Source organism: Magallana gigas, chromosome 3, assembly GCF_963853765.1.
Source record: "Magallana gigas chromosome 3, xbMagGiga1.1, whole genome shotgun sequence".
Lineage (NCBI taxonomy): Eukaryota > Metazoa > Mollusca > Bivalvia > Ostreida > Ostreidae > Magallana > Magallana gigas.
Genome location: NC_088855.1, coordinates 54,604,903 through 54,631,936, shown reverse-complemented (window position 1 = coordinate 54,631,936; position 27,034 = coordinate 54,604,903). Strand labels below are relative to the sequence as shown.

At 34.3% G+C, this 27,034-nt stretch overlaps 2 protein-coding genes across 2 annotated transcripts; both read left to right on the top strand.

Moving 5' to 3' along the window:
- The first annotated feature begins 242 nt into the window (after positions 1-242).
- On the top strand, positions 243-11,644 carry LOC105332013 (cytochrome P450 4A2). The gene is made up of 12 exons (XM_011434428.4): positions 243-481; positions 6,759-6,963; positions 7,655-7,782; positions 7,957-8,081; positions 8,171-8,233; positions 8,511-8,634; positions 8,729-8,861; positions 9,196-9,319; positions 9,408-9,603; positions 9,826-9,908; positions 10,012-10,077; positions 10,274-11,644. The coding sequence occupies exons 1-12, from the start codon at positions 332-334 to the stop codon at positions 10,374-10,376; spliced, it is 1,500 nt and encodes a 499-aa protein (XP_011432730.4). The 5' UTR covers positions 243-331; the 3' UTR covers positions 10,377-11,644.
- Positions 11,645-14,999: 3,355 nt separating this feature from the next.
- On the top strand, positions 15,000-26,691 carry LOC105335484 (cytochrome P450 4F2). The gene is made up of 12 exons (XM_034480446.2): positions 15,000-15,280; positions 20,336-20,540; positions 20,637-20,764; positions 20,926-21,050; positions 21,300-21,362; positions 21,439-21,562; positions 21,644-21,776; positions 21,948-22,071; positions 23,975-24,170; positions 24,654-24,736; positions 25,369-25,434; positions 26,442-26,691. The coding sequence occupies exons 1-12, from the start codon at positions 15,131-15,133 to the stop codon at positions 26,539-26,541; spliced, it is 1,497 nt and encodes a 498-aa protein (XP_034336337.2). The 5' UTR covers positions 15,000-15,130; the 3' UTR covers positions 26,542-26,691.
- The last annotated feature ends 343 nt before the right edge of the window (positions 26,692-27,034 follow it).

Sequence of the window (27,034 nt, the reverse complement as noted above, 5' to 3'; positions counted from 1 at the left end):
ATTCTTTATTCTATGTACATGCACTTATTAACTTCTCTCGAGATGTTTAAGCACAGGAACAAAAATGTTTGAAGTTAAAAATACACATATTATACTACAATGTAAATGCGTGATTGTCATTTGAAACATACCAATGATAGGGTTGTGGCCACTTAATTGTGGGCATATACCTTGGCTTACTCCCCCAGGTTCTTCTAACAGTTCAGGCAGGAGATAAAGAAAGTGTGAGTCTGTGTGTGTGAGTGTACCAGCACACACCGATTACGGCGATCCACCGATACCGCGCCGTTAATAATCAGCTGTTTACTTAATCTGTGGTTTTCGCTCTGCCATGTTGGTCCAGGTAATCGTATCGATAGTATCTGTGTATATCATAACTTGGCTGATTCAGTATGGACTACAGTACCGAAAATGGCTCCAGCTGACCTCCAAGATCAACCCCATCGGAAAGATCCATCCAATATGGGGACACTTTGCACTGGTGAGTGTTGACTATCGCTTGTCAATTTATCGTGCAGGCCATTATTTTCCCGAATGTCAAAGCCAGCGCCCTACTTTTGTTTGTTAGTATTATGTATGTGTATACTAGTATGTAATAGTATTAGGACTTTTAAAAATGTTGCGAAACCCGGGACCTCAAGCTGTGTTAACACTATTCTCTTTTGAGAAGTGGACAGGCATAGCCTACATCCATGTAGGCTATGCCTGTCCAGTTCTCAAAAGAGAATATGTTAACACGTATATCCGAGAAACTAATGCATGCTGGTGAAAGAATTTGAATAAATGCAAAATGCAGAATATTTGCCAAAGGAGAGATAACCTTTTACATAAATGGGACATAAATATAAGATAACTACGAATACCCAAACGAGAAATAAAATCCACTCGTCGGTTATTTCACGACGGATGCTATATTATAATAGTACGAATGTGTATATGTCCAGTCAGGCTGAAAATTTCCGGCTTAAATCAGCAAGTACTGGGTCACAACCTGGGACAAAAACTAAGCTGCGTCCTTGACCTTCCTTTAATATTGTCCTGTCAATTTCATATAGCGCATATGAACACCGCGTTTGACAGTGGGTAAATATTGGATATGCAGGTGTCATTAAAGTATTAAATTTTACTATATATTCTTACCAAAATTGCACAATTTTAGACACAGATTAAAAAGTTCAAAACGAACTTCTGGGAAAAAATCTTCTTAACATGTTTTTTTACAATGTAGTAGCAAAAAAACACACGTGCATCCAGCAAGGCATGAAAATTTGTAAAGTCTAAGTTGCACATATGCCTGAAAATCAAGCTCGGCCTTTTCAACCCCCTCCGGAAACAACAGGCATCAAAAATTCAAATGACCTCGCATTGTTACAAAATTTGGATAGTCAAACATCTTACACATTGGTTTTCATCTCATAAAAAATCAGCCCCTGTCCCGTGCGGAAACGTCCTAAATTCAGAGGTGACTTCGGGAATTATTTTGCCTCAGCCATCTTTTTAGCTCACCTGAGCTGAAAGCTCAAGTGAGCTATTCTGATCACATTTTGTCTGTCGTCCGTCTGTCCGTCTGTCCGTCCGTCTGTCCGTCCGTCTGTCCGTAAACTTTTCACATTTTCAACATCTTCTCAAGAACTACTCGGCCAATTTCAACCAAACTTGGCACAAATCATCCTTAGGCAAAGGGGATTCAAAGTTGTGAAAATTAAGGGCCACACCCGTTTTCAAGGGGAGATAATTAGAAATTAATGAAAAATTTCGAGAAATTTTCAAAAATCTTCTTCTCAAGAACCAGAAAGCCAGGAAAGCTGAAACTTGTGTGGAAGTATCCTCAGGTAGTGTAGATTCAAAGTTGGGAAATTCATGACCCCCGGGGGTAGGGTGGGGCCACAATGGGGGTCGAAGTTTTACATAGGAATATATAGAGTAAATCTTTAAAAATCTTCTTCTCAGAAACTAAACAGCCAGGAAAGCTGAAACTTGTGTGGAAGCATCCTCAGGTAGTGTAGATTCAAAGTTGTGAAAATTATGATCCCCGGGGGTAGGGTGGGGCCACAATGGGGGGGTCGAAGTTTTACATATGAATATATAGAGTAAATCTTTAAAAATCTTCTTCTCAGAAACTAATCAGCCAGGAAAGCTGAAACTTGTGTGGAAGCATCCTCAGGTAGTGTAGATTCAAAGTTGTGAAAATCATAACCCCTGGTGTTAGGTTGGGGCTACAATGGGGGGTCGAAGTTTTACATAGGAATATATAGAGTAAATCTTTAAAAATCTTCTTCTCAGAAACTAATCAGCCAGGAAAGCTGAAACTTGTGTGGAAGCATCCTCAGGTAGTGTAGATTCAAAGTTGTGAAAATCATGACCCCCGGGGGTAGGGTGGGGCCACAATGGGGGGGTCGAAGTTTTACATGGGAATATATAGAGTAAATCTTTAAAAATCTTCTTCTCAGAAACTAAACAGCCAGGAAAGCTGAAACTTGTGTGGAAGCATCCTCAGGTAGTGTAGATTCAAAGTTGTGAAAATCGGACCCCTGGGGTTAGGTTGGGGCACAATGGGGGGTCGAAGTTTTACATAGGAATATATAGAGTAAATCTTTAAAAATCTTCTTCTCAGAAACTAAACAGCCAGGAAAGCTGAAACTTGTGTGGAAGCATCCTCAGGTAGTGTAGATTCAAAGTTGTGAAAATCATGACCCCTGGGGTTAGGTTGGGCCCACAATGGGGGGTCAAAGTTTTACATAGGAATATATAGAGTAAATCTTTAAAAATCTTCTTCTCAGTAACTAATCAGCCAGGAATGCTGAAACTTGTGTGGAAGCATCCTCAGGTAGTGTAGATTCAAAGTTGTGAAAATCATGATCCCTGGGGGTAGGGTGAGGCCACATTGGGGGGGGGTGTTAAAATTTTACATAGGAATATATAGAGTAAATCTTTAAAAATCTTCTTCTCAGAAACTAATCAGCCAGGAAAGCTGAAACTTGTGGGAAGTATCCTCAGGTAGTGTAGATTCAAAGTTGTGAAAATCATGACCCCTGGGGGTAGGGTGAGGCCACATGGGGGGGGGGGTGTTAAAGTTTTACATTGGAATAAAGAGTAAATCTTTAAAAATCTTCTTCTCAGAAACTAATCAGCAAGATGATTCTTTTTAATTGTTAAGACTTTGGCTCCAGGACAATTCTTCGGCCTCACAAGAAGGTTCAGAGTTTGATGTAGCTAAATATCCCATATATAAACAATTGTAAAGGATCTTTTTGAGAACTGCAATACTCAACATGTGATATGACTATAAAATTGAAGCAGGCAGCTATTTTTTCATTAGAATCTTTTTGTATTACTGTTTTGGGTTATTGCCCTTGATTTATTGATTATTTTAATTAATGCATCCACTGTTAACCAATCAATGTGATGATTATTTTTATACAATAATAAATATTCAATGTATATAAGTTGTTCTGCATAAGTAGTTTTGGGTTAGGCTGGATTAGTTTGTTTATTTTTGATTTCCAGTTTTTAGATACTATGAATTATTTTAGGCTGGCACATATATAGAGACAGTGTCTATAGCATTGCAATGAGCGACTGTTTGGGGTTAAACTTGAACAGGTACGGAGAGATTGAGGGTGTTGACATCCCTGCTCTGTCTAGTCTTCGTGTTTTTCTAACCAAAGATTCCGAATGTGTGGTCATATCTGCCCTGTATCGCATTGATACAAGTGTGCGGTCATACCTGCTTGTATTGGTGGTGGTTGCGGCGGAGCCCTAGTGTATGGTCATCCCTGCTGGTGTTCTGGCCTTTCTAGTGCAGTGTGCGGCACTCCCTGCGTTAGGTTGAGCTGTTGGCGCAAGTGTGAGGTCATCCCTGCTTGCGTTATCTCTGCTTGCATTAACGTTGGTACCTGTTGAGTTGCGTAGGTGTGCGGTCATCCCTGCCTGCATAACGTTGAGTCCCTATATATGTGCAGGAGCGGTGATTAAAGTCTGCTCTTGTAAATATTTTCAGCAATCAGGGCTATCCGAGTTCCAAGGGGGAAAAATGGATTTTATTTATACAGGATATACATGTATTAATGTACATTGTCCAGATTGTATTATGACTCCATTAAGTTGACTTTATCATACCTATTGTTCCTCAGGTGAGCGATGTGGCCCATGGGCCTCTTGTTAAAGTGAACCTTCGGTGAAATAATGTCATGACAACTGCACCGTTCCTAGCATTATCTCTCATTCCGCCTCAAAGGTTATCTGTATATGGAATACTCGTAAACTGTTGCACGAACTTCAAGGACTTGCACGGACTAACTTAAGACTTCAAAGGAGACTGCAGTTACCATGGCAAGCTTCAAATATATGGAAAATTGACTGTTCCTTCTTTTTAACGTTTTAATCGACAAAAATAATGATTTACGTACTGTAGATTCCTTAAAAAACACGAGGAATTAATTTCTGCGTAAAATCGCGAGAAGCACCCTTTGCAGATTTTAAAATCTCGCCATTTTTTTTTATAGTTGAGAACTAATAGAAATAATGAGGAAAGTTCAACGTTCGCGATTTTAAATTCTAGCGATTTGATACTAACCAGCGGGATCGCGGAATTAAGTACTCGCGTAATATATGGAATTTACAGTACTTCATGTGACGTCGATAATGAACTTAGTGGATTTGACGCACACCACCTAGCGGCAAAAATTCGTAATATTCTGTAAGGATTCATAATTCAATTTTACTATTCAAATAAATAACTTTTTCGCAATTACAAAATATACAAATAAATAGAACTATACATACGGCAATTAATAAACATCATTTCTCTCGATAATTTTGGTTCCTACGTCAAATTCACAAGTATGAAAATGCACGAGTTTAATGAATATTGATAATGTTTGGGGTTTACAAGCAACATTGGTGTGGTAATTTATACTTTTTATACAGCCTACTATCCGTGACATCAAATAATTATTCAAGAATCATCTAGTGGTGGACGAAATAGAACCATTATTACAAGGCCTTGGACTTTCCGTAGGACGTAGCTATCACTTCTTGCGTCAAAACATGTTAAAAATGATGCTGGATTCAAGTGAAATATGCACCGATTGCGTAGTCTTAGCTCAGAAGCCAGACAAATCGTGTTAATTTCAATGAGCTTTCACTGAGTGGGCAGCAATGAAATAGACAGGCATACGTCATATTGCTGTTTGACACAACTACCCAAAGTCCAAGCTCCTGTTATAATGGTTCTTTTGTACAATTATGAGATTCAATGAATAGTCATGACATGGTTCTTTGTCTATCGTTCATCACTCGCGCATTATCAATTAATATCCCGTGGAAACGTATCTTTCTATATAGATACACCTCCCGCATCCATTCTCTTAAAATGATTATTCAACAAGTTATACCACTGCTTCATGAATCCTGAATATTCCCCCAAGGACTGTTAACCTTGATCGTAGTACTTAATGTTAACAATTACTTTTGTTTGTGACTTCAATCAGTAAAGTTTTTTGGCATGCATACTAAACATCATCTTCGCCAGCCAAGGGTTTTCGGTCCACTTTGCTCCCCATTTATGGGGAGCAAAGTGGACCGAAAACCCTTGGCTAGCGAAGATGACTAAACATATACTATATAAGGATAATGAAACAAATATATTGAAGTTACTTGAAAGGTGTATGTAGGAAGAGTACCCAGGCCGCATGCTGTAAGACGTGATTAATTGTGCATGTCTGGCAAGCGCTGTCAGTTTTAAGTGATTTGGGAAGTCAGCGTATTTTTAAAAGCTGTTAGTTAGGAGTGATGTGCGTGAAAAAGTGCAAAACCATAGTTTGACCGATTTTTTTAAAGTGATTTACGGGGTAATTAGAGGTGTTATAACACATATCATTCCACGATAATATTGATGAATAGTACTAGTTATGTGCATTAAAAATCTATCCTTTGATATAATGCAAACAATAGCCACAATATCATTAAAACTGGTATTATATTATCTTTGAGTTTACTGCAAATTAAAAATAAATAGCAAAATTAAGTCCATCATTATTGTATAAGCAGACCTAGTCGAGATTTTTTTTTCAAATAATAAATTTTTTTTTAGGTAAAAATTTGCTCCTTGTTTTCTACCACGCAGTTCTAAAAATATATTTGTCTTCTGAACTGTGGTCTTTTCACCCTCTTGTAGAATACTGAGCCAAGATAATAGTTTTACCTTTGCTGAAAATTCATATAAATTATGAGAACATTGTCATTTCATGGTATTTGCTGAAAACTGAAGCGTCTCATTTATATCAGTATTTCATCTCCATAATTTTTGAAAATTATTAGAAAAACATATTTGATTACTCTTTTAAAATGCAAATAAAAAAACAAACGACAACCTTGCGAGATTGAGATCACATTACCTAACATATGGGGTTTTAAAGCAGGGGCAAAGATGAAAATGGCGCGCTGTTCAAGAGTGTGTATTGATTACTTTAGCATAAATTAGTATATACATGTATTGTGAATCATTACTTATCGTGATAACTATTGAAATATTTTTTTTCTGTTTTTGTAATATATTTGTTTTGTGCATTCCATGGAGCATAAGAGCACGGGGATGTAAGCTTCTCAATGTACTATCAATTCTGCAGTATTTGGTATTGCATGCAGTCTTCATGTGAACTAAAAAAAAACTTTTATGCAAATGAAGTTTACAATACAAAGATTTGGTCGACATATAATGTTTATATAAAGGAATTGAACTTTTACCTTTTTCATAGTTCGACAACATGCAGGGGTTCTACAAAACTATTTTCGAGCTTCAGGAAAAAACTGGAGCTAGACTATACCATGGCTGGACGATGTTCTTCTACCCGAGCTTCGGCGTTTGTCACCCGGAAACGGCAAAGGTGCTCCTGAAATCCTCCGAACCGAAACCCAAACACACGATGGGAGGATCCTACAGATTCCTGTTACCTTGGTTAGGTGAGGAATCTCTCCAAGGAAATACACAGTTTGATACTGCAAATAGAACATGAGAAAGTAGATATATATTTATATTTACATTCTACTGTGTTTTTCCATTAAATTCCGTGATGTTTAAATGCCTCTAAATGCAACACCTATTCACTGCGTATGAATTTACGAGTAATTTACATAAGTAGTTCTCAAACAGTGATTTCTATGTTATCAGTTAAAAAATGTATTTCATGAATGTTGTCAAAACACCATGTTTTATAATTATTGAACAAAAAAGTTGACTTTATTGTTAAAAGCAACATTTCAAGAGTTATTTATCATGGATTATATTTTCATGCTCGTCGATCTTATCTCAACAGTCTATGTGAAAACCAGTTTAAACCGATTTTACAAAACAGCTGTTCTTGCTGTTACTTATTCACTCCCTCCGTGATCTGCACTTTATATCGATTTATTTAGTAAACAATTGATTTCTTCAGTAAGGGAATGTAAATATAAGCATTAAATGATTTATTTTTGACGTCGTCGTGTCAATAACTGCCGTCAGGTGAGCAGACAAATTATCATAACGCGCTAACGCGCGTTATTCAATTTGTCTGCTCACCTGACGGCAGTTATTGACACGACGACGTCAAAAATAAGTCATTCAATGCTATAATAGCAACACGCGTATTCAGTTCTCCATTATTTGTTCCAGGCGATGGTCTGCTAATATCAGGTGGCAAGAAGTGGGAGAGAAACCGTCGTCTGCTGACACCCGCCTTCCATTTTGACATTCTCAGACCCTACGTACAAATCTATAATGACGTCGCTGAAGTGTTTTTGGTATTGGTCAAATACAGTCAATACTGTTAAAATATTTAACCAAAAGGGATTTTAGAGACCAGCCTAGAACCAATTAAAAAGTGTCCTTCTCTTAAGTCATCACACCTATTTATTCCTTGTTTCATTGATTCAAATGGTGAAAGCAACTAACAAATACATACTTGTGCTTCTCAGGGAAAACTACAGAAATTCTGCAAGTCACGACAAAGCGTGGAAATTGACAAACTGGTGTCCCTGGCAACGCTTGACACCATGTTGAGGTGTTCTCTGTCTTACCACGGTCAGGTGCAGGAGCTGGGGTAAGCCTTAGATCACGGCTAACGTACTCACTGCTTCTATAGTTTCTTTGTATAACTTTGATTCGTTTTTGATGTTTTGTGGCTTACAGAGACAGCAATCCTTACGTTGATGCCGTCCATAGGTTGGTGGATTTAGCCATCAAACGGATGATGTAAGAAAATTAAAAAAATCTTGAAATCAATTATCTTAACAGGGGTCTTCAAATTATACATGAACCATATTTTCATTATGGTAATATCATATGTGAATTCTATTTTCTCCACTGTATTATACTCGTAGTCTCATATCTTTAATGACAAAAAATGTGGTTTTATTCTTATAAATATTTCCACTGTTTTATCATGCATCATATCCGTATCATTTCATCACTGTGATATGAAAAGTTGGTAAAACCAGACGTTAATGCTCTACAAACCCTTTGATTGTAGATCACCGTGGGTGCATCCTGACTTTATATATGGTTTAACGGCCAATGGCAGAGAGAATAAAAGACTGACAAAGTATGTTCACAATTTCGCTGATGAAATTATTCAGTCCAGGAGAACAGCACTTGTAAGAATTTGAGTTCAAACTTTTTATTACACAACTATTTATGACAAATTTCGTTAGACAAACGTTTGCTTTATATTTCGTTTGTTACATATAGAGAGATGATCCAGATATACTGAACAAACGCCGAAAAGATTTCTTGGACATTCTTATCACAGCTAGAGACGAAAACGGCAAAGGTCTGACAGCCGAGGAAATCCGGGCTGAGGTCGATACCTTTCTGTTTGAAGGTCGTTGTTTGATTTCAATTTTATTGAAAAAAAATAAAAATTATTTTATGACAAAATACTACCATACTAACAACAATGCGATCATATTTTTATTGTACAAAAGCAAATATTCTAATAGCTCAAACTCTTTTAATTATTGTCAAAGACATCAATTATCATTGGTTAAGAACTAATCTAATCGAATAGAAATTCGCATTGTTGTTTTAAGTGTTGCTTCATAGTTCCCGTTCACTCTCATATGTGCTGTGATGCAATAACTTGTTCTTAATAAGGATAAATATTAAATTTTTCATTCCGGAGCAACTCTAATTTAGCTTTAGGATGTGAATTTTAGGCCACGACACAACAGCTTCTGCCATTTGCTGGGCCATATACTCTTTAGGGAAATATCAAGATCTGCAAGAAAAAGTTTATCAAGAGCTTATGCAAGTTCTGGGTGATCGTCAAAAGCTACAATGGTACGTAGATATAATAGAATGATATCGGATTCCTATTTACGTTTTTGAACAGTTTGGTTTATCAAGGTACCTGGTATCGTTGTTACAGGGAGGATATGAGTCGGCTGCGATACATGTCGATGTTTCTGCGAGAAGTGATGAGGATGCATGCCCCAGTACCCGCTATAGCTCGTCATCTCACAAAACCCCTCAACATCGAGGGCGTCGAGATTCCCGCCAACTTCACGGTGGACATCGTCGTCCATGCGGTCAATCATCACCCAGATGTCTGGCCTGACCACAAGGTTTGTATCTCATCATCCATATTCATATAATAGTCTAAGTATCTGAATGCTGAAAATATATTTAGGCATGTCAAAATCTTATCATTACGTTAATATTTTTTCAGACATTTTCTTTAAGTGTTAATAAAAATACGTGCGAGAGAAAACTGCACAATCGTTACAAAGGAAGGACTTAGTTTTCTAGAAGTTTAAAATGTTTTTTATTATTATTTTCTATTTAAGGAATTTAAGCCTGAGAGATTTGAAGATGAGGCTAAATTGTCACGTGATCCTTACAGTTATTTTCCTTTCTCTGCAGGATCTAGGTAATGTTTGTGATGAAGGCTATAATGAAAAATATATACAACTACATGTAGTAATAATGCAAGCCAATTCTTTGTGGGTAATTTTTTTAATGTTATTTTTTAGAAACTGCATAGGTCAAAACTTTGCCCTTAATGAGCAGAAAGTCCTGATTGGTTCTTTGGTGAAAAGGTAAACAATTATATTTCAGTTACCTGTGTTACTGAAAGACATATTTTTTTAAATCCCACAAAATGGACAGCTGAAAACTTGTTAAGGTAGTTAAAAACGAAGTAGTAGAAAAATATAGTTTAACATCAACTCTGTCAATTTATTAACTACCCAAAATGATAAAAAAAGTAATGCTTTGCCAATTACGTATTTTCAGATTTAAGGTGAGTTTAGTGGAAGGACACGTGTATGAGGAGTACCCGGATGTAGTTATGCGCTCACAGTTCGGCATCAAGATCAATTTAGAAGAGAGGGCGTAGGAACCATTGCCCTTATTCCAACTGAGCCTAGTGTTGCATGTTCTAGCGGGAAACTGTTTGTTATAAATGTATAAAACCCTTAATACAGAACTTCTATATTTTTCGCGTTTTACAGAAAAGAGTTCAACTTGCAAACAACAGATGTTCGGAAATGATTTAGTAAACACGATTCTATTCCACTAAACAACTGTGTATACTTCAATTTCATTGTTTAAAGAGACAGTGCGGCGCATCTTATTAAATTATTGAAAAAATTTTCGATCGGGTTTCTGTGCTTCTTTTAAATGTATAAATTTTCGGCAAATTACAAATTACAAATGAAATCAATCTAATAAAATCATTAGAATTAATAATTATGAGTAACCCATTGATATATACATTGCAACATGTCACGGGGTTCCGCCTTCTATACCTATTAACGGTATTTTCTATAGACATATGCAGGGCTCGGCAAGATTCTCTTGGACAGGCTCGGCAAGATTCTCTTGGACAGGCTTGTTGATAGAAATGTGTCTTTTCTACTTCTTCTAGTTAATAATTGTTCAAGGTTTATAAAATAACCAGAATTACTATTTTGTAAGCATGTATTTGGCGTTTTTACCACAGGAGTTACTACAACCTAAATTCATTTTGTAAGTGAGGCCCCTTGAAGGTTATTTGACATATGTCAGTTTAATTTAAGAAATTAGTAAACATACGCAAATTATCGAGAAAGTGATGATGTGTTCCGTTTAGAGAGTCCCTTTTACCTCGTGTTCCATGATGACCGTAGCAGGCTCGGAAAACACCTCGAATGTATTTTAACATCACCGGATGTTAGAATTTTATACAAAAAGGAGTCGCTACCAATTAAAATAAGTATCGGCTAGACAGCCTCGTGTGTCGCTTTTGTGGTATATTTTTAGGTTTATAATTGACTTAATGAAGTCTAGTTCACATCTCAACAGATCGTACAATGCGTTATATTTATATCAAATTTTAGAAAAAGGGGGAAGGGGGTGCCAAGGACGCCTAGGTAAAACATTCCAGGGTTGCGTTCAAGTTCGTACGGCTACCTTGCATAAAATTTCCGGAAGCTCATAATAACATTAATTAGGTATAAGAAAAGGACTTGTGTGTACTTTAGCTGTCGCAATACGCATTTTGTCTTATTTCCTAACCATACAATGGATACATTTGAAGTTTTCAGCTGCACTGTCTCTTTGAATCAAAAGTTTGAGGAATTAGTAGCAAAAAAAAAAATCCACAATTCTAGGTGTTAGCTTGTTCATGGTTTGAGAATGATTCATCAGGGATGGTAATGGTATCCAATTCTACTAAAAATAAGTTTTTCATGTCCTTTCTCTCTGTTCCTCTGTGAATTGAGCATTTCAATGAATCCGTCAACAGATTACAGAGACAAACTTTGTTCTGATGAATGTCTGAACTAATTTCTAAATGAATACACATCACATTGGTTATATGTATGTGCAAAAATAAATAAAGTCAATTGCTGGAATGATGTGTCTATGATTGGTTCAAATCAATGATTTGCTAACATTAAAAAAAAACTCGACATATCAATTTCTTAACTTTTTCGATAGAAGATGGTCTAGAGTTAAGACCTATTGATGTTTGGATGTTTACAAACTGAAAGTTTATCTTCTAATGTATGGGGTTAATCTGATGACAACCAATTGTTTCATTCTCCAACGTCCGTAAAGACAAACTTGTCACGCGTACAAAAGCTAATGGAAAGGGATCTTGTTCTCTACAGGAACCATTGCATTGTTTAAAACGGGCTCAGTGCAACTTAAAGGTTTCTCTACAGAACTCCAAAGACAGTTTGTGTATGCAGTTTGAAATTGATGCAAGATTCGTACGCAAATGACTATTAATTCCATTCACAGATTTGTAAATAAGATCTATCAATATTAGCTTCCGTTGAACACAATTTAGTTCTGAATGTTTACTTTGCGTTATAAATATAGCAGTGACCACAGGTTAATGTTGACTACGACCAGAAAGCAATATACATGTTGTTTATAGCAGTATACGTAAAAATTAATTCGTCCTGCCGGGTGTAATGAAATAATGTGAAGATATAGTCCTCACTATTTAATATACAGTAAGAGGTGAATGCACTGTTAGTATATGTGTATCAAACCCTACCTACTATATCCAGGCATAATACAAGCTAAACACAGTGCTATTCTTATTATTATGTTGACTGTGGTATGCCTTGATAAGTGGATATGAGGTTTGAATACTGTCTAGACTTAAACAACAAATTCAAGAGAAGCAAAATATTTACTATTTTAAAACGTTCAGTTGATTGTCTACAATATTCAATCAAAAATTACAAAAACTTACAATATTGACATTTCCAAGGTAACTCGAGTTATTAAGAAGACGTTATAAAAATCTTTCTTACGCGTTTTATAACTCCATGAAAACAGTTCCTTACAAGATGTGATTCAATGTGTTTAAAAGTTTATTATGAACGTTCTCTTTGAAATCCTCCTATATATACTGACACTTTTTTTAGAAAAAAAAATCTAAAAATTGTTTTTTGCCAAGGTATATGACAACATCTTATTATCATCCATTTTTTAAATTGCCTTAAGGATGACGTTTACTCAAAATGAAAAAAAAAATTCCACTGATGATAATGAAAAGACATCTATTGTATGTTATAGATCTTTGATTGTAGTGTTATTTTTCTCTTTCAATAAAAGTAGGTCAATGACCTACTTTTTGAGTAAATGGCCATTGAATGTATTTTGAAAAATCCAAAAATAAACCCCATAAAATTTTACACTACGATTGAGATTTTCTTAACTGTGTAAATACTACAAATATTTAAACACTTTAAAAAATGAAATACAGTTTATAAATGGTATTGGCACAAAATAGATACAAAGCATTAAAATTTCAGCGACAATTTTTAAAATATTCCAGTCCGAATTTCCTCTATCAGTTGTCAAATCCCTACCCATATTTGATCCAATTTTACACAAAATTGAATTATGCTAATACAAAAACATCTATAGTATTAAACTACTTATATTGACCTTATTCTGTTGGCATAAAATTTTTAATGAGGTCAATGATCAAAATTTTGAGATATGGTGTCTTTTATCGCTTTTAAGCATTTTTCAATATTTTTGTAATTTGTGCCATACAATTATTTTAATGAATAAGTGAAGTAAAACCAACAGAAAATATGCAAAATTATAAAGACTAAAATATAAAATCTTAACTTATTATACTAGAGTACCGCCAAAAATGTTTTAGCGGAAAACAAAATCTGCAAAATTTAGTCCGAATTTCCTCTGTTTGGCTAAAAGTCTATTTTTGTTTGAGCCTAATTCCAAAATATAGTAGAAATATCGAATGTTATGTCAATAATAATTCATTTCATAAATACATTTTTTGTGTTTAGAACAACACCCTTAAATATTAAAATATGATCTAGCGCAAATAGGACTACCAACCTGCAGGGTCGTCATTACGAGTTCCACTTACAGCTATCGAACACAATGCGTGCACTATCTCGGCAAAGTATGCTTACCTTTTATACATCCTTTATATGCTGTGCGAAAATAGACAAGCATTAAAACATACTGACAAACTAACAGAAAGCATATTAGTACTAAATATTGGCTTATAATTTACATCATTTTATTTTTATTGCACAGACACCTGATGTTATCTATTTTTCTCATATTAAAAAAATATATACCTTATATTCCTAATAAGACACAAGGTACACACCGCCTCCATCTTGGATTTATTTAACTGTCACTTCAGCTGGACTCTTCCGTTGAATTACATTTTTTGTATTTTGCGATCTTCTCAGTCTTTCGTAATCGGTCCTTCAACATCTAAGCTTCAATCAATTCGATCAAAACGGTGCTTTACTTTTGTTATTTAAAATTTAGAGGTTATCTTTTGTCTTGAACAGGTGTGGAAACCTCTAGGATATGGCGTTTTCTACCTTGGGTTTGCAAATCACTATACACAGGAAATAATATCGACCTGGAAGTCAAAATATAACTTTTGAGTTAAATATACACAAGAAAAGAAATGTGTACATAAATAGTTTGCATTTTATTTTTCAAGTTCGAGTTGTATGCATTTAATAAATGTACAGTTTCCCATGTTGTTTTGTGATGCAAAATAATTTCCTCCTTCCTTTTTTGTAAAGAATAAACACTTTTAAGTAGTAATATAACAAGCTTATAAGGTTTAAATAAGAGAACAACACTTATTATTTTAATATTATCTACCTAACTCTGATGTCAACCTGAAAAATATCCTCGCGACCTTAAATTGCCATAATACTAAACCGCTTCGCGAATATTCCAACATGATAAGTGGTATGCGCGCTGTTTTTCCTTAAATAAAAAAAAATCATATAAATTTTCATGAGTTTAATTTCCTCCGAAATGATGCATCCGTCTATCAGTACTTTCAGTACTTTGATTTATATGTTTACATCCTTATCCACTGTATCAACCATCACCCAGATGTCTGGCCCGACCACATGGTAAGTCGGTTTTGCTATGAGTGTATCGATTACGCGATATCTGACTCTATCACGTGATTTATATTATATCATCACAAAGTCATTTTTCAGGCCTAAACGATGTAACTCGCAAAAAAATCTTACCTCGTTCCACCTTTTACCTCTATAAATATTTAAAGAAACAGATTTTCTAGCTCTTTCTAGAACCTCAATTACTAGTAAAGAGTGAACAAATCGTGGCACCATGATTGTACAGAGCGTGATGTGTGGAGCACTTGCATTTCTTCTGGTTGTCATTATTAGACACGTGCATCGACTCAAGCAATGGAGACGACTCACCGCGCAAACGACAATGTTAGATTCATGGCATCCGATTTGGGGACATTTACACTTGGTTCGTATTTTGAGTCAATTTATCTGACAATCCAAACTATATCACACAGTAAGTACTCTTTTGAATTTTCTTAATGCAGTGTCCATTTTTTTTGCATTTTACCGCCCCAAAAACATATATATCGAATGGCAAGTTCTTCGCGCTTGTGTTGTAGGTTAATTGGATAATGTAATACCCGTAGTTTATTCTGATTGTAAATATTGACCGTCGTAATATATGTTTAATGTTGGAACAAATTGTTCCCCAAATGTTTGACATAAAAAATAATCCTGAAAACTCTCTAAACTCTACGATCTCGTCCCTTTTTAAATACCAATATCGACTCTTTAAAACAAATTTATTGTAAAATTATCAGTTAAGTAAAATTGTACACTTCAGTGCGAAATTCCGACTTTGCTGTTACGTATGGTGGCATATTTCTGCCACATACATACGGAAATGTATCGGGGCCTACACTTGTTGTGTTAAAACTTAAACCTTGTCATACTTTTTATCGTTTTATCAACATTTAAACTACCATGTCGTTTTATTTATGCAAATATTTTGCATTGTATTGAGGTGAAGAAACATAATTTTAATCACCCTATTGTAATTGATCAGTTTTCTTGCTATCTGCTGTATCGACTTAACAAAACACGGAGTTAAATATAATAATCTAAAAATGGGTTTTAGTCATATCGAGAAAGAAATGTTAACATAGGACATTGAAAATGTATACATTATAGGTATATCGACATAGATATGTTTACATTTCTTGGGAACATATTGCAAAAATATTGTTATCGAATGAATTTCGCGGGGGTGGGCGTTCTGATAGTACGTCTCCTCACTCTGAATCTAGCTCTAGGAAACACATGTAGACTGACATTTGTGGAATCATTGGAATTCGCGTGTGCTCAATTTTCATGGATTTTGTTGATCCTATCATCCATGAAATGAAATCTACAACGAATTACATGTTTGAGTAAAAATGTTGTGCACTCCTACCCTAAAATTATGATAATAATTCAATAATCACGGTGTTACAACGGTCTCCCATCGACAAGGCTTGTTCAGCCTTATGTTTACAAATTGATAATACACGATTTAAGCAATATTAATAAATGACAACCCACGCTCCCAACTACAGTGTAATCTATCAAATTTTTATCAAATAATATAATACATAACTAATTGCATAAGGGTTGCATTTTCTCATAATCATGATTTAATTTGAGTCTTTTCTATTCGCGTGGTTAAAAGACTCGCGTCAAATTATGAAAATGAGAAAATGCGTAGCGCTCATACGGTCAGTTCATGCATGACATCATTTAAAAATACAATAATATTTTTTTAGACGCTTTGGTAAATAAAACATTTTTTTGTGGGGGAGGAAGTCGGGGTAATATAATACGTTTAAGTAAAGGGGTTCACGTAGTCTAAATGTTATACCATCAGTCCAAAAAACTCACATCACATATTAACGTAGCTCGCGGGTTTGCTGACAATAGGATTCGGCGTACAGAGTTGACCGTCATAGCAAACTCATACATTTCTTTTAGAAATAACAAATGATCTTAAAAACATAAAATGAAATATTTTAAAAAACTTAATTGCACTTTATACAAATATTTATAATTATCAAGTGCGAAAAATTTAAAGATGTGACATACATTGTCGCATTTAGTCCTGTAAGGTATGAGTGTTTGTTGGAACTATTTAATCTGATTTATGTTTAGACAAGTACATTGTAAAATAAATTGAACCGTATGCATTAACTTCGCTCGTTCTGTATTTTCAAATACCGATCTAACTATTAAAATTATTTTGGCTTTAGCTAGTTATCGTATACGATTACAAACTTATTAATATGTCAATAGTTGTACGGCAATTGTTTTTGCAATGAATGCATGCTTGACTGATTAAGTTTCATGAAAAGAAAAGTAGCCAAGTTTCTTCTCTTCACAACCTTACATTAATTGCATTTGTGCATTCGAAAACATTTCTTATAATTTTGATTGGATTTGCATGTTCTAATATGTGTTAATCGGCTAGTCTGGTCAACCAGCGCATTTTCATTTTTGGTTCTCAAACGAAAGAAATTGATGACGTCGGGCTAACGTCGTGACGAAAATATAGGATTTTGTGAAATCTTTTAAATCTTTAAAGTTGTTTTGCGAAAAATTGGCCGAGAACACATATTGATTTTTTTTTATGAATTGATTCAAAATTATCTCCTCTGTTATTGTGTTGATTAAAATTAAGTTCGTCTAGATCGTTTAAAAGTTTGGAGCATAGTTTTAAAATGCGGTTTTCGACTAAGATATGCATTTTAATATATATTTCATTGAAAGTGCATTGCTTGATTTTATCAGCAACACTGTGTTTGAATCACGATAACATTATTACTACGCAGACGAATCTCAAATAAATTTTTAAAATAAAACACTGAAACCTATGGATCACGTGGACAAATTTTCAAGGTAGGTTTTCTCACAAGCAGGTAAACCCGCGAGCTACCTTAAATGGAGAGTTAACCAAACACAGAAGGTCATAACGATCTGCTTTAATATAGATCATGTAGCAGCCCTCTAACTACGATATCAAACACTGATATGAATTGCAATTAATAAAAATGAATTACTGTTCTTTATTTTTAATTTATATCAAACTACATGTGCCATCTACAGCTGGAATCAGAGTGAGGTGGCGTAAACGTACCATCAGAATTCCTGCGCCAGCGAAGTTCTTTCGATAACAATATTTTCGCAGTATGTTCCTTAGAAATGAAAGCATACTGATGCCTACCTGACTGTAATGCCTTTATTTTATTGTTCTTTGTCTAAATTTCTATCTCAGTATAATCAAATCACATTCTTAAATCAACATTTCAAACTTCATTTTTTGTTAAGTCGATAACGCAGATAGCAATAAAACTGGTAAAATTCATTATAGTGATTTTAATTATATAGTAATCAAATGAGATAACTCAATACATTTGCATTAATAAGAGGTCACAATACTTTATATGTTGACAATTCAATAAAAAGTAAGGACAGTTTTTTAGTTGAAACACAACAAGTGTAGGCCCCGATACGCTTCCGTACATATATGCAAGATTAATAATGTCAACATGCAAGATAATTATGTCCTCATGCAAGATGATTATGTTAACATGCAAGTAACGGATCTTTTAATAGAACCTGATTTTATATGGGTAAAATTACTTACTTTAGCCCGTATCTGACACATAGATGTAAGATGCATAATTATATTACAACATCGACTTATTTATATTGACATGCCACTTATTGATGTGAACAAGCAAGTTAAATATGTTAAATAGTTTTACATAAACATCTTGCATGTTAACATAGTTAACTCGCATGTTGACATAACTCGCATGTCGACATAGATAATTCGCATGTCGGCATAATTATATCACATGTTTTCATAGTTATGTTGCAGCTTGCATCTATGATGTCGGAGTCCAGCATTAGATAGTAATTTTACTCATATAAAAAATAAGATTCTCTAAAACGATTTGTAACTTGCAAGTCAACATAATTTTCTTGCATGTACACATATTAATTATCTTCCATGTTGACATGATTTTCTTGTATGTTAAAATAACTTATCTTGCATGTAGGGCATAGTTACGGCTATGTATAGGTATTTGTATTATTTGAAGAAAATGAAGGAGTGTCAATCAAGCGTGCGCTATTTAGGGGGTGTGACCTAAACCCTAGGAGAAATCGATGTAAACAACATGCTATTTTATCCTTTTAACGTTGAGATATTGGACGTTTAGAGGATTCATCAAAATGCTCTAAATATTAAATGTATGTGCAATTTACCATGGAAGATAAAATAATTGCATTCATCTTGTACTAAGGATATGAAATGATTTCCAATAGATTCTATTGGTTATTCTTTATCATGGACTTGGACAACATAAAAAAGCCAAAAGAAAAAACAGATATTGTGCTATTTCAAAATGTTTTATATACTTAGAAGTATAAATCAATAAGGCTAAAAGTCATTTATCTTTATCAAAAATCAATACACATCTACTTACCCCAATAAGTCTAAGATTTATAGCAAAAAGGTAAGAATAGACGCAGCTCGTTTGAAGTCCAATTATGTTTGTTGCATGTATTTGTGCATTTATTTCTGATAAAGGACTCAATACCCCCCCCCCCCCAACCCCAATACCCTCCATAAATGTCTCAAAATATTACCTTTGATTTTATAATGTATTTGTCATGAGATCCAAATATTTTGGATACATCCCGCCTTGAAACGCTATTACAAGTCAAATTGTTTTACACAAGACATAAAACCAAACAGTCACATAAATCTTAAATATAGAGTCCTTTGAATCACAGAAAGTTTAGATATAAACTAACATATGTATGATAATAAAACAATTGTAATTTGGTTAAAATGGTTAATATTAGTAGATTGAATGAATAACAAAAAAAACACATCGACTTCTGCTAAAATAGCAAGTAGAACATTACGTCATACTTGATTAGTGCAAGTCACAATAAGTAGTACCAGATTGTTTCGGCAGAATTCTAGGGCCATACAGTCCTAAATGTCGTCATAGTAAGAGAGAATGCTAACACCATTCTAAGGCAGTTTCAAAGTTTCACTCACTTACGGAATTTGCATATATAGAGGAGAAATTTTGAATATGAGGGGACAATGAAACGCGAAAATGAATTTCTGCAAATCGCTTGTGGGTGGAGAAGGATACAATTACACCCACTACAACCAAAGGTTTGCTGTGTAATGACTGTTCCTAAACGTTTGTCGCTAACTCTGCATAATCGAGGGGCGGTATTTATTGTTGAAAATTCAGACAGGAATTATTTTCTTTAGTTGCCTTTCTGTCATACAGACATACAAGTTCGTTTTAGAAAGATGACAACATATTTTCTAAAAAAAAAATACAATACAGTTAATTTGACTTTCCTTAAAAGGAATGCATAAAATATATACATTGTATAAGAAATATGCATAATTAAAACACGGGTTATATAGCTAACCTGAATAACCCCTGTTTTCCAGATGAATGACCTATCTGATTACAGTCGCCTGGTGATTGAAAAGGTTCAGACAACTAGAGCAAGGTTAACCAGCACCTGGATGATGTTTTTCTACCCAGTGTTCACTGCATGTCACCCAGACACGGCCAAAATCCTCTTGAAGTCCTCTGAACCAAAATCAAAATATTCGATGGGGGCACCATACAGAATGATTCTACCATGGTTAGGTAACAGAGGTTTTTTAACTTAATAAACCAGTATTCTTTAGATACATAATTCCAATATTTATTAGAATGTTATTCATGGACATTTGTTTTTATAAGGTGATGGACTGCTTTTATCAGACGGCAAGAAGTGGGAGAGAAACCGTCGGCTGCTGACCCCCGCCTTCCATTTTGATATTCTCAAACCATATGTACAGATCTATAATGATGTCACAGAAATATTCCTTGTACGCAAATAACTTTTAACAACTGTTTCTAAAATGAAATGCACTGGTTTGGAAGAATCGCTTACAACCAACCATTTAATATGTTCTAATGTGTTGAATATAAGCATTGCAAAAAGAGACATGCAATTGGCTAAACTATTTAATAATATTTTTCTTGACAGGACAAGCTACAGAAAGCGTGCGATTCTAGAGAAAACATTGAAATATACAGCCATGTTTCCCTGGCAACACTAGACAACATGTTAAGATGTTCGTTGTCATACGAGGGCCATGTGCAAGAAATGGGGTAAATTCTAGTTAGTATTTGGTCTGAAGCACAACCTGTCGTATGACAATATACATGTATGCTAGCTATTTATTTAATGAAACAATTTGATACCCTCTTGATTTAATGCTTTTCAATTAAACGATTATACGGATTTGAAGGTAGCTAGCACTGCAGAAAAATACATAATGCAATTTCAATTTTTTATCATTTTTTTCTTTTCTTGTAGCCAGAGTTTTCATTTGTAAATATTTGTTTCATGTGCTTTAGAGACAGTCATCCATACGTTCGTGCTGTGCGAAAACTTGGGTCTTTATCTTTGAGAAGAATTTTGTAAGTTATTTTTTAAGTACCTTGTTGATTATATTAATGGTTCTAGTGGTTTGACTTAATTCGCTCATATCTGTAGGAGTCCTTGGCTGTTCCCTGATTTTCTGTTTTGGCTATCCATCACTGGAAGGGAATACAAAAGAAATATGGATTATGTACACGATTTTGCTGATGGAATAATCGCCTCTCGCAGGAAAATTGTCGTAAGTTTGGAAGTTACAGTATAATTTTATTTGAATGTTGTATGATGAAAACAAGCTGGCATTTTTAACATTATATTGTAGGAAAAGAACCACGGGCAGCTGCAGAAGAACAAATTGGATTTTCTGGACATTTTGATCACAGCGAAAGACGAAAATGGTGAAGGTTTAAGTGACCTCGATATCAGAGCTGAGGTTGACACGTTTCTGTTCGAAGGTAAGCTTCCGTGAGCATGAAGGTAAGCTTCCGTGAGCAGGAGGCAACGTTGGGCCAAGAACTGGTTAACCTACATTTTTGTCGTTTTCAATAAAAGTCCTCTTGTTTGAATATTACGCTTTGACCACTTATCCTCGAATTCTAAGATGATATGATTTTAGGCTTTTTTAGGACATGACACCACGGCATCCGCCATTAGCTGGGCAATCTTCTGCCTGGCCAAATATCCGGAAGAGCAAGAAAAGATCTACAAAGAAGTGACGTCAGTTCTTGATGGAAGATCACAACTTTCATGGTACAGATGTAGACTAAACCATCGGCAAAAAATAATTTTTATGATAGTGCTTTGGCAAATACTCCTGATTTATACAACATTTTCCTTTATATTCCATTGGCTTGTTTACAAATTGGTCTTTTTTCCTTGTTGTTAAGTTCATTGAGGTCATGTAATCAATTAAGAAAGTTGTTAACTATCTATTTTCTATATTGTAAGGTTAAAATATTATTGAATTGGACTATACATTAGCTAAATATTATTTTACATATTTTGATTTAGACTACAATTTGAAACTTTGGTGCTTTCTTCTTTTAAGCTCACTTGACATGAAGGTTGAAGTGAGCTCTACTGATCGAAATTTGTTCCTTGTCTGTCGTCGTTGTCGTTGTTGTCGTTGTCGTTGCTGTCGTCATTGTAAACTTTTTATCTTCTCCATCACTAGGCCTATTTCAACCAAAATTATCACAAAGGTGAAGGGGATACAATTTTGTTCAAATGAAGGGCCGCGTCCTCTTTTAAGAGGAGACAATTTATAATTATTGAAAATTTGTTCGTATTTTCAAAAAACTTCCTATCAGAAACCATTCGGTCAGAAACGCTGTTACTTTGATGGAAGCATTATCATGTAGTGTAGATTCATATTTTTTCATACCATGATCCCCAAGGTTGGTATGGGGTACAATAGGGGTCGCATTTTTTAAAAGAAATATATAGAGTAAAATCTTTTAAAATTTCATTTTCAAAACAATTTTGGCCTGAAAACCTGAACAAGTGTTAATTTAAATTTGTAGACAAATTATCAGTTTTTAAACACAAGTTTTGCTTACAAGGGGTCTAAAAAAATTCATTGAAATCGGTCTCTATGAGTGGGGAAAATATTATTTAGCGGCCGATATGTGCATAAAAACTTAATAATCACACGTTTACGTTAGATATTAAAGTAAAATTTCATTTTAATTCATATCTGTTAATTATTTTTAGAAAATTTACAATGCAAAATTTTTTTGGAGAATGTATTTCGGTCTGTAGACATATGTTTCCCTCCGTGAAACAACAAACTTTTGTATAAATATGTTAAAAAACAATACATGTATACAATGTATACAAACCTCTCCAAAGGAATTTTTGTTTCACGGGGGGGGGGGGGGGGGAGATGTTTTAAAAACATTTCCGTTTTTCCGTTATTTTCTAACAGCAATTTTAACCCAAAATACAAAGTTATCTCTCTTTGTTTGACCAAATCATTTATATTTAATGAAAATATACATAAATGTTTACATTATTATAAAAAAAAATCAATTAGACAATTTTTAAAAAATGACTTTTAGTTAGGCAGCTAGACAATGCTATCGTTCGCAGTCCTTTTTTACACAGGGGTAAATAATTCAAAATCAAGATGGAAGCAACTTTAGGTAGTGTAGATACAAGTTTGATCAAATCATGATCCCTGAGGGTAAAGTTGGACCCCAATGGGTGTGAATTTTTACTAGAAAAAGAGAAAATCTTTGACATTTTTTCAAAAGTTATATATCAAGAGAAGCTGCAGCATGTGTGGAGACATCCTCGGATAGTAGAGATTCAAGTTTATCCAAATTATGATCCCCTGGAGTAGGATATGGTCTAAGTGGGAGGGAGGTTGGATTTTTACATTGGAATAAATAGAGGAAAATTAAAAAAATCTTATTCTCAAAATACTGAAATAAAAAAGGGGTTCAATGTCTAATTTAAAAATTTGTTATGAAAAAAATTGAACAAAATGATACTAGTATATACTGTACTAAAATGTCTAGATATTTTGAATTTGATGCTCTAAAAACGGTCTAAAGTTTATGTTGGTTATTGTTGCTAAGTGAGCGATGTGTCCCGTTTCCTCTTGTTTTAACAATGCTTTGAATAAATCATTTGATATTAAATTGATTAGGGACGATATGAGTCGTCTTAAATACACCACCGTGTTTCTGAAAGAAGTGATGCGCATGCACAGTACTGTTCCTTTGATAAGTCGGTGGCTGACCAAACCTTTGGTCCTGGATGGCGTGGAAATCCCGAGTAATTTATATGTTGACATTCTTATCCAATGTATCAACCATCATCCAGACGTCTGGCCCGACCACATGGTATGTCAATCACGTGTACTCGGGTTCATCAAGTGATGTCTGTCTGAATAATGTGAAATTTAGCTTGGTCACATAGAACAGTAATGATACGTTACATTGACCAATCACAAAGTGGTTAATGTTTAATCACACGATTTATGAATTTAATTCTAATTCGTTCACCACACAATATATTACTACATTATTATCACATTGTGTTATTGTTTAATAAATGCTAATCGCTTTTGATATACTTTACAAATCTATAATATCTGTCCCAATTAGCAAATAATCACACTACACATACCCGATAACATCCGTTTGGTACGTCGGTGATATACGAGTAACATTTGTACATGTAACATGATACTAAGTCCGCGAATGAAAGCAACGACATGGTGGTCATTACACCCCTGTTTGTGACGAAATTCATCACATTTGTTAAGGTTGTTTGATGTTACATGTAGACACACCAGCAGTTGCAGTCACTCTTTCATATTTCAGGAATTCCGACCGTCAAGATTTGAGGACTACAAGAATCACGACAGGGACCCTTACACATATGTTCCTTTCTCAGCCGGTCCAAGGTCATTTTTTAAGATCTTCTGTTTCCAACGGAAGACCGTATTGTTTTGGCACTGTTTCTTCTTATATTTTCCACCAAATTTACGCAAGCAATTTGTCGAAAACTATTCGACTGATGTTAACCATTTATTTCACAGATGATTGGAATGGATGCAAATTTATAACGTATTTGAAATTTTTCCTGTCCTCACTTCTGGTTCCGATTTATCGGTTATAAATTTTATCAATTTTTACGACCTATTTTGTGCAGAGCTGATCTAAAAAAAAACTATCAGAGATATGATTGAAATTTTCACGATATCGGTGAACTATAGTTTAAAGTGTGCACTGTAAAGTTGTTCTATGCCAGTGGAGCACTCTAAGGCACGAAATTCGCAAAAATTATTCATATTTTAATCGTATCGTTTAAAAAAAAATCGGACGGAAGACCTACTTGTTACTTGTAACGATATCATTTTTAGTTCTTCTTTTTATTCTTAAAATTTGTTAAAATCTACTGTTCAAACCTTTTCAAGTTTCTTATTCATAAGTTTAGTAATATGAATTTCAAAGAGTAGAATAACGATATGCCATGAATATAGTTTTTCCACAGAGTTATTTTAAATTGTATTAAATCTGTCTTTTATTTTTTTAGGAATTGTATCGGTCAAAATTTTGCTTTGAATGAAGAAAGGGTGATGATTGGTGCTTTAGTAAAACGGTACGTTATGCAGTTAATGTCATATGATATGGGTGTTTCCGTCTGAGAATTGGCAAGGTCATTTAAAAGTGCGAAATTCCCAAAGGGAATAAAATAGATGGAAAACACATTTTTTTATAGCTGTAACAATTTAGGATATTTCCATACACCGTCCTTTATATTAGGAAATCAAGTTTCGTGGCCTGACGTCAAAAAAAAAAATTATAAATTCCATTGATTTTATTTGTGGTTTTTTGTTGTTCAAATTTTCTTTATCTTGAAAGCTTCAATGTAATGCATTTATGAAAAGGCTCTCTTAAACCTTTGTACTATTCACGATTATTCAGATGTACTCCTGCGTAAATTCCACGCTGTATTTGACATCATGCAATGTTATTGCAGTAAGCGGTAGCATAATAGTACTATCCTCTTGAATTCATTTTAATGGTTACTCGAAAAATTCTGAACAAAATGGATTGAACATGTTACTCTATGAATATCATAGATATTGTCTCATTACAACTCAAGTAAATCTCTTTTTGCAAAAATTCACATTGATTTATTCTTGTCAATGACTACTTGTATGTAAGCGTCATTTTATGAACATTTTGATGACCCCTCGTATATTAGAAAATATCTATATAAAGATATTTATTCTGTTTTATCATTTGTGGTATAACTATGCAACTATTCTTATACAATATAGATTCTTTTTTTCAAAATGCTTAAGAGTCCCCTTCCTCTTAAATCTTAAACAAATGTCTACAGAACTACAAAGAGCTACACTTATTTTTATCATTCTTTACGTTGAGGAAAAAGGTAGTGACTTTGACCTGACCTTTATGCGAAAACAAAAAAATCAAATTTGATTAAACTGATAGAATCATTTGGTAATATGATCCGTTTGACTGTGTCAAAATTCCATGAATTTCTTATTATAAGAAGTATGTTTGATAACGAGAAGACTCCTTCCTTAAAATAATTACTCAGATGAGCGATGTGGTATATCGGTCTCTTGTCAATTTCAGATTCAAAGTAGAACTGGTGGAAGGCCACGTATATGAGGAGTACCCGGAAGTTGTGATGAGGCCAAAATACGGAATTAAAATCAAGGTCAAGCAGCGGTGATCCTCAATCTGTCAAATGTATTTATACAAAGAAGATTTGCCCATATATGTGCTACAAGCTGCATTCTCTGAACCAAGAGTTTAAAGAGGATCTAATTAATTTGTACATTACTAGTAACTTTAAATATGTAATAAACAATTTTTCTGTAAACAGTTTTTTTCTGGTATCATAACAGACGTATTTTTAAAACTAAAACAAATCCTGATCTGCATAGAAGCATTAAGATTTAATTTACAAGTAAATTACTTGAATTAAACCGAGAAGAGGAAAATGTATCAGTTACTTTCTGATGGCCACTGACTTCATACAACTTCCCCAAAATTAACGTGTCGATACATAATACCATTGAAAGAATGTTGATATGAGGGGAGAAGATGTTGCATCATTTCAGAGTCGTCAGAATTCCAAAAATTTTTGAAAATGAACTGAAAAAAGAACTATTTCCACCTTAACTAAAATGTTTGTTTTGTATTACTCAGTCATTATCAGACTT

Bases quoted from the DNA above. Each gene is read 5' to 3' on its own strand.
- LOC105332013 (XM_011434428.4), top strand. From the start codon at position 332: ATGTTGGTCCAGGTAATCGTATCGATAGTATCTGTGTATATCATAACT. The intron at 6,964-7,654 runs GTGAGGAATCTC...TATTTGTTCCAG, and splicing joins ATTCCTGTTACCTTGGTTAG to GCGATGGTCTGCTAATATCA. The intron at 10,078-10,273 runs GTAAACAATTAT...ACGTATTTTCAG, and splicing joins ATTGGTTCTTTGGTGAAAAG to ATTTAAGGTGAGTTTAGTGG.
- LOC105335484 (XM_034480446.2), top strand. From the start codon at position 15,131: ATGATTGTACAGAGCGTGATGTGTGGAGCACTTGCATTTCTTCTGGTT. The intron at 20,541-20,636 runs GTAACAGAGGTT...TGTTTTTATAAG, and splicing joins AATGATTCTACCATGGTTAG to GTGATGGACTGCTTTTATCA. The intron at 21,051-21,299 runs GTAAATTCTAGT...CATGTGCTTTAG, and splicing joins GGCCATGTGCAAGAAATGGG to AGACAGTCATCCATACGTTC.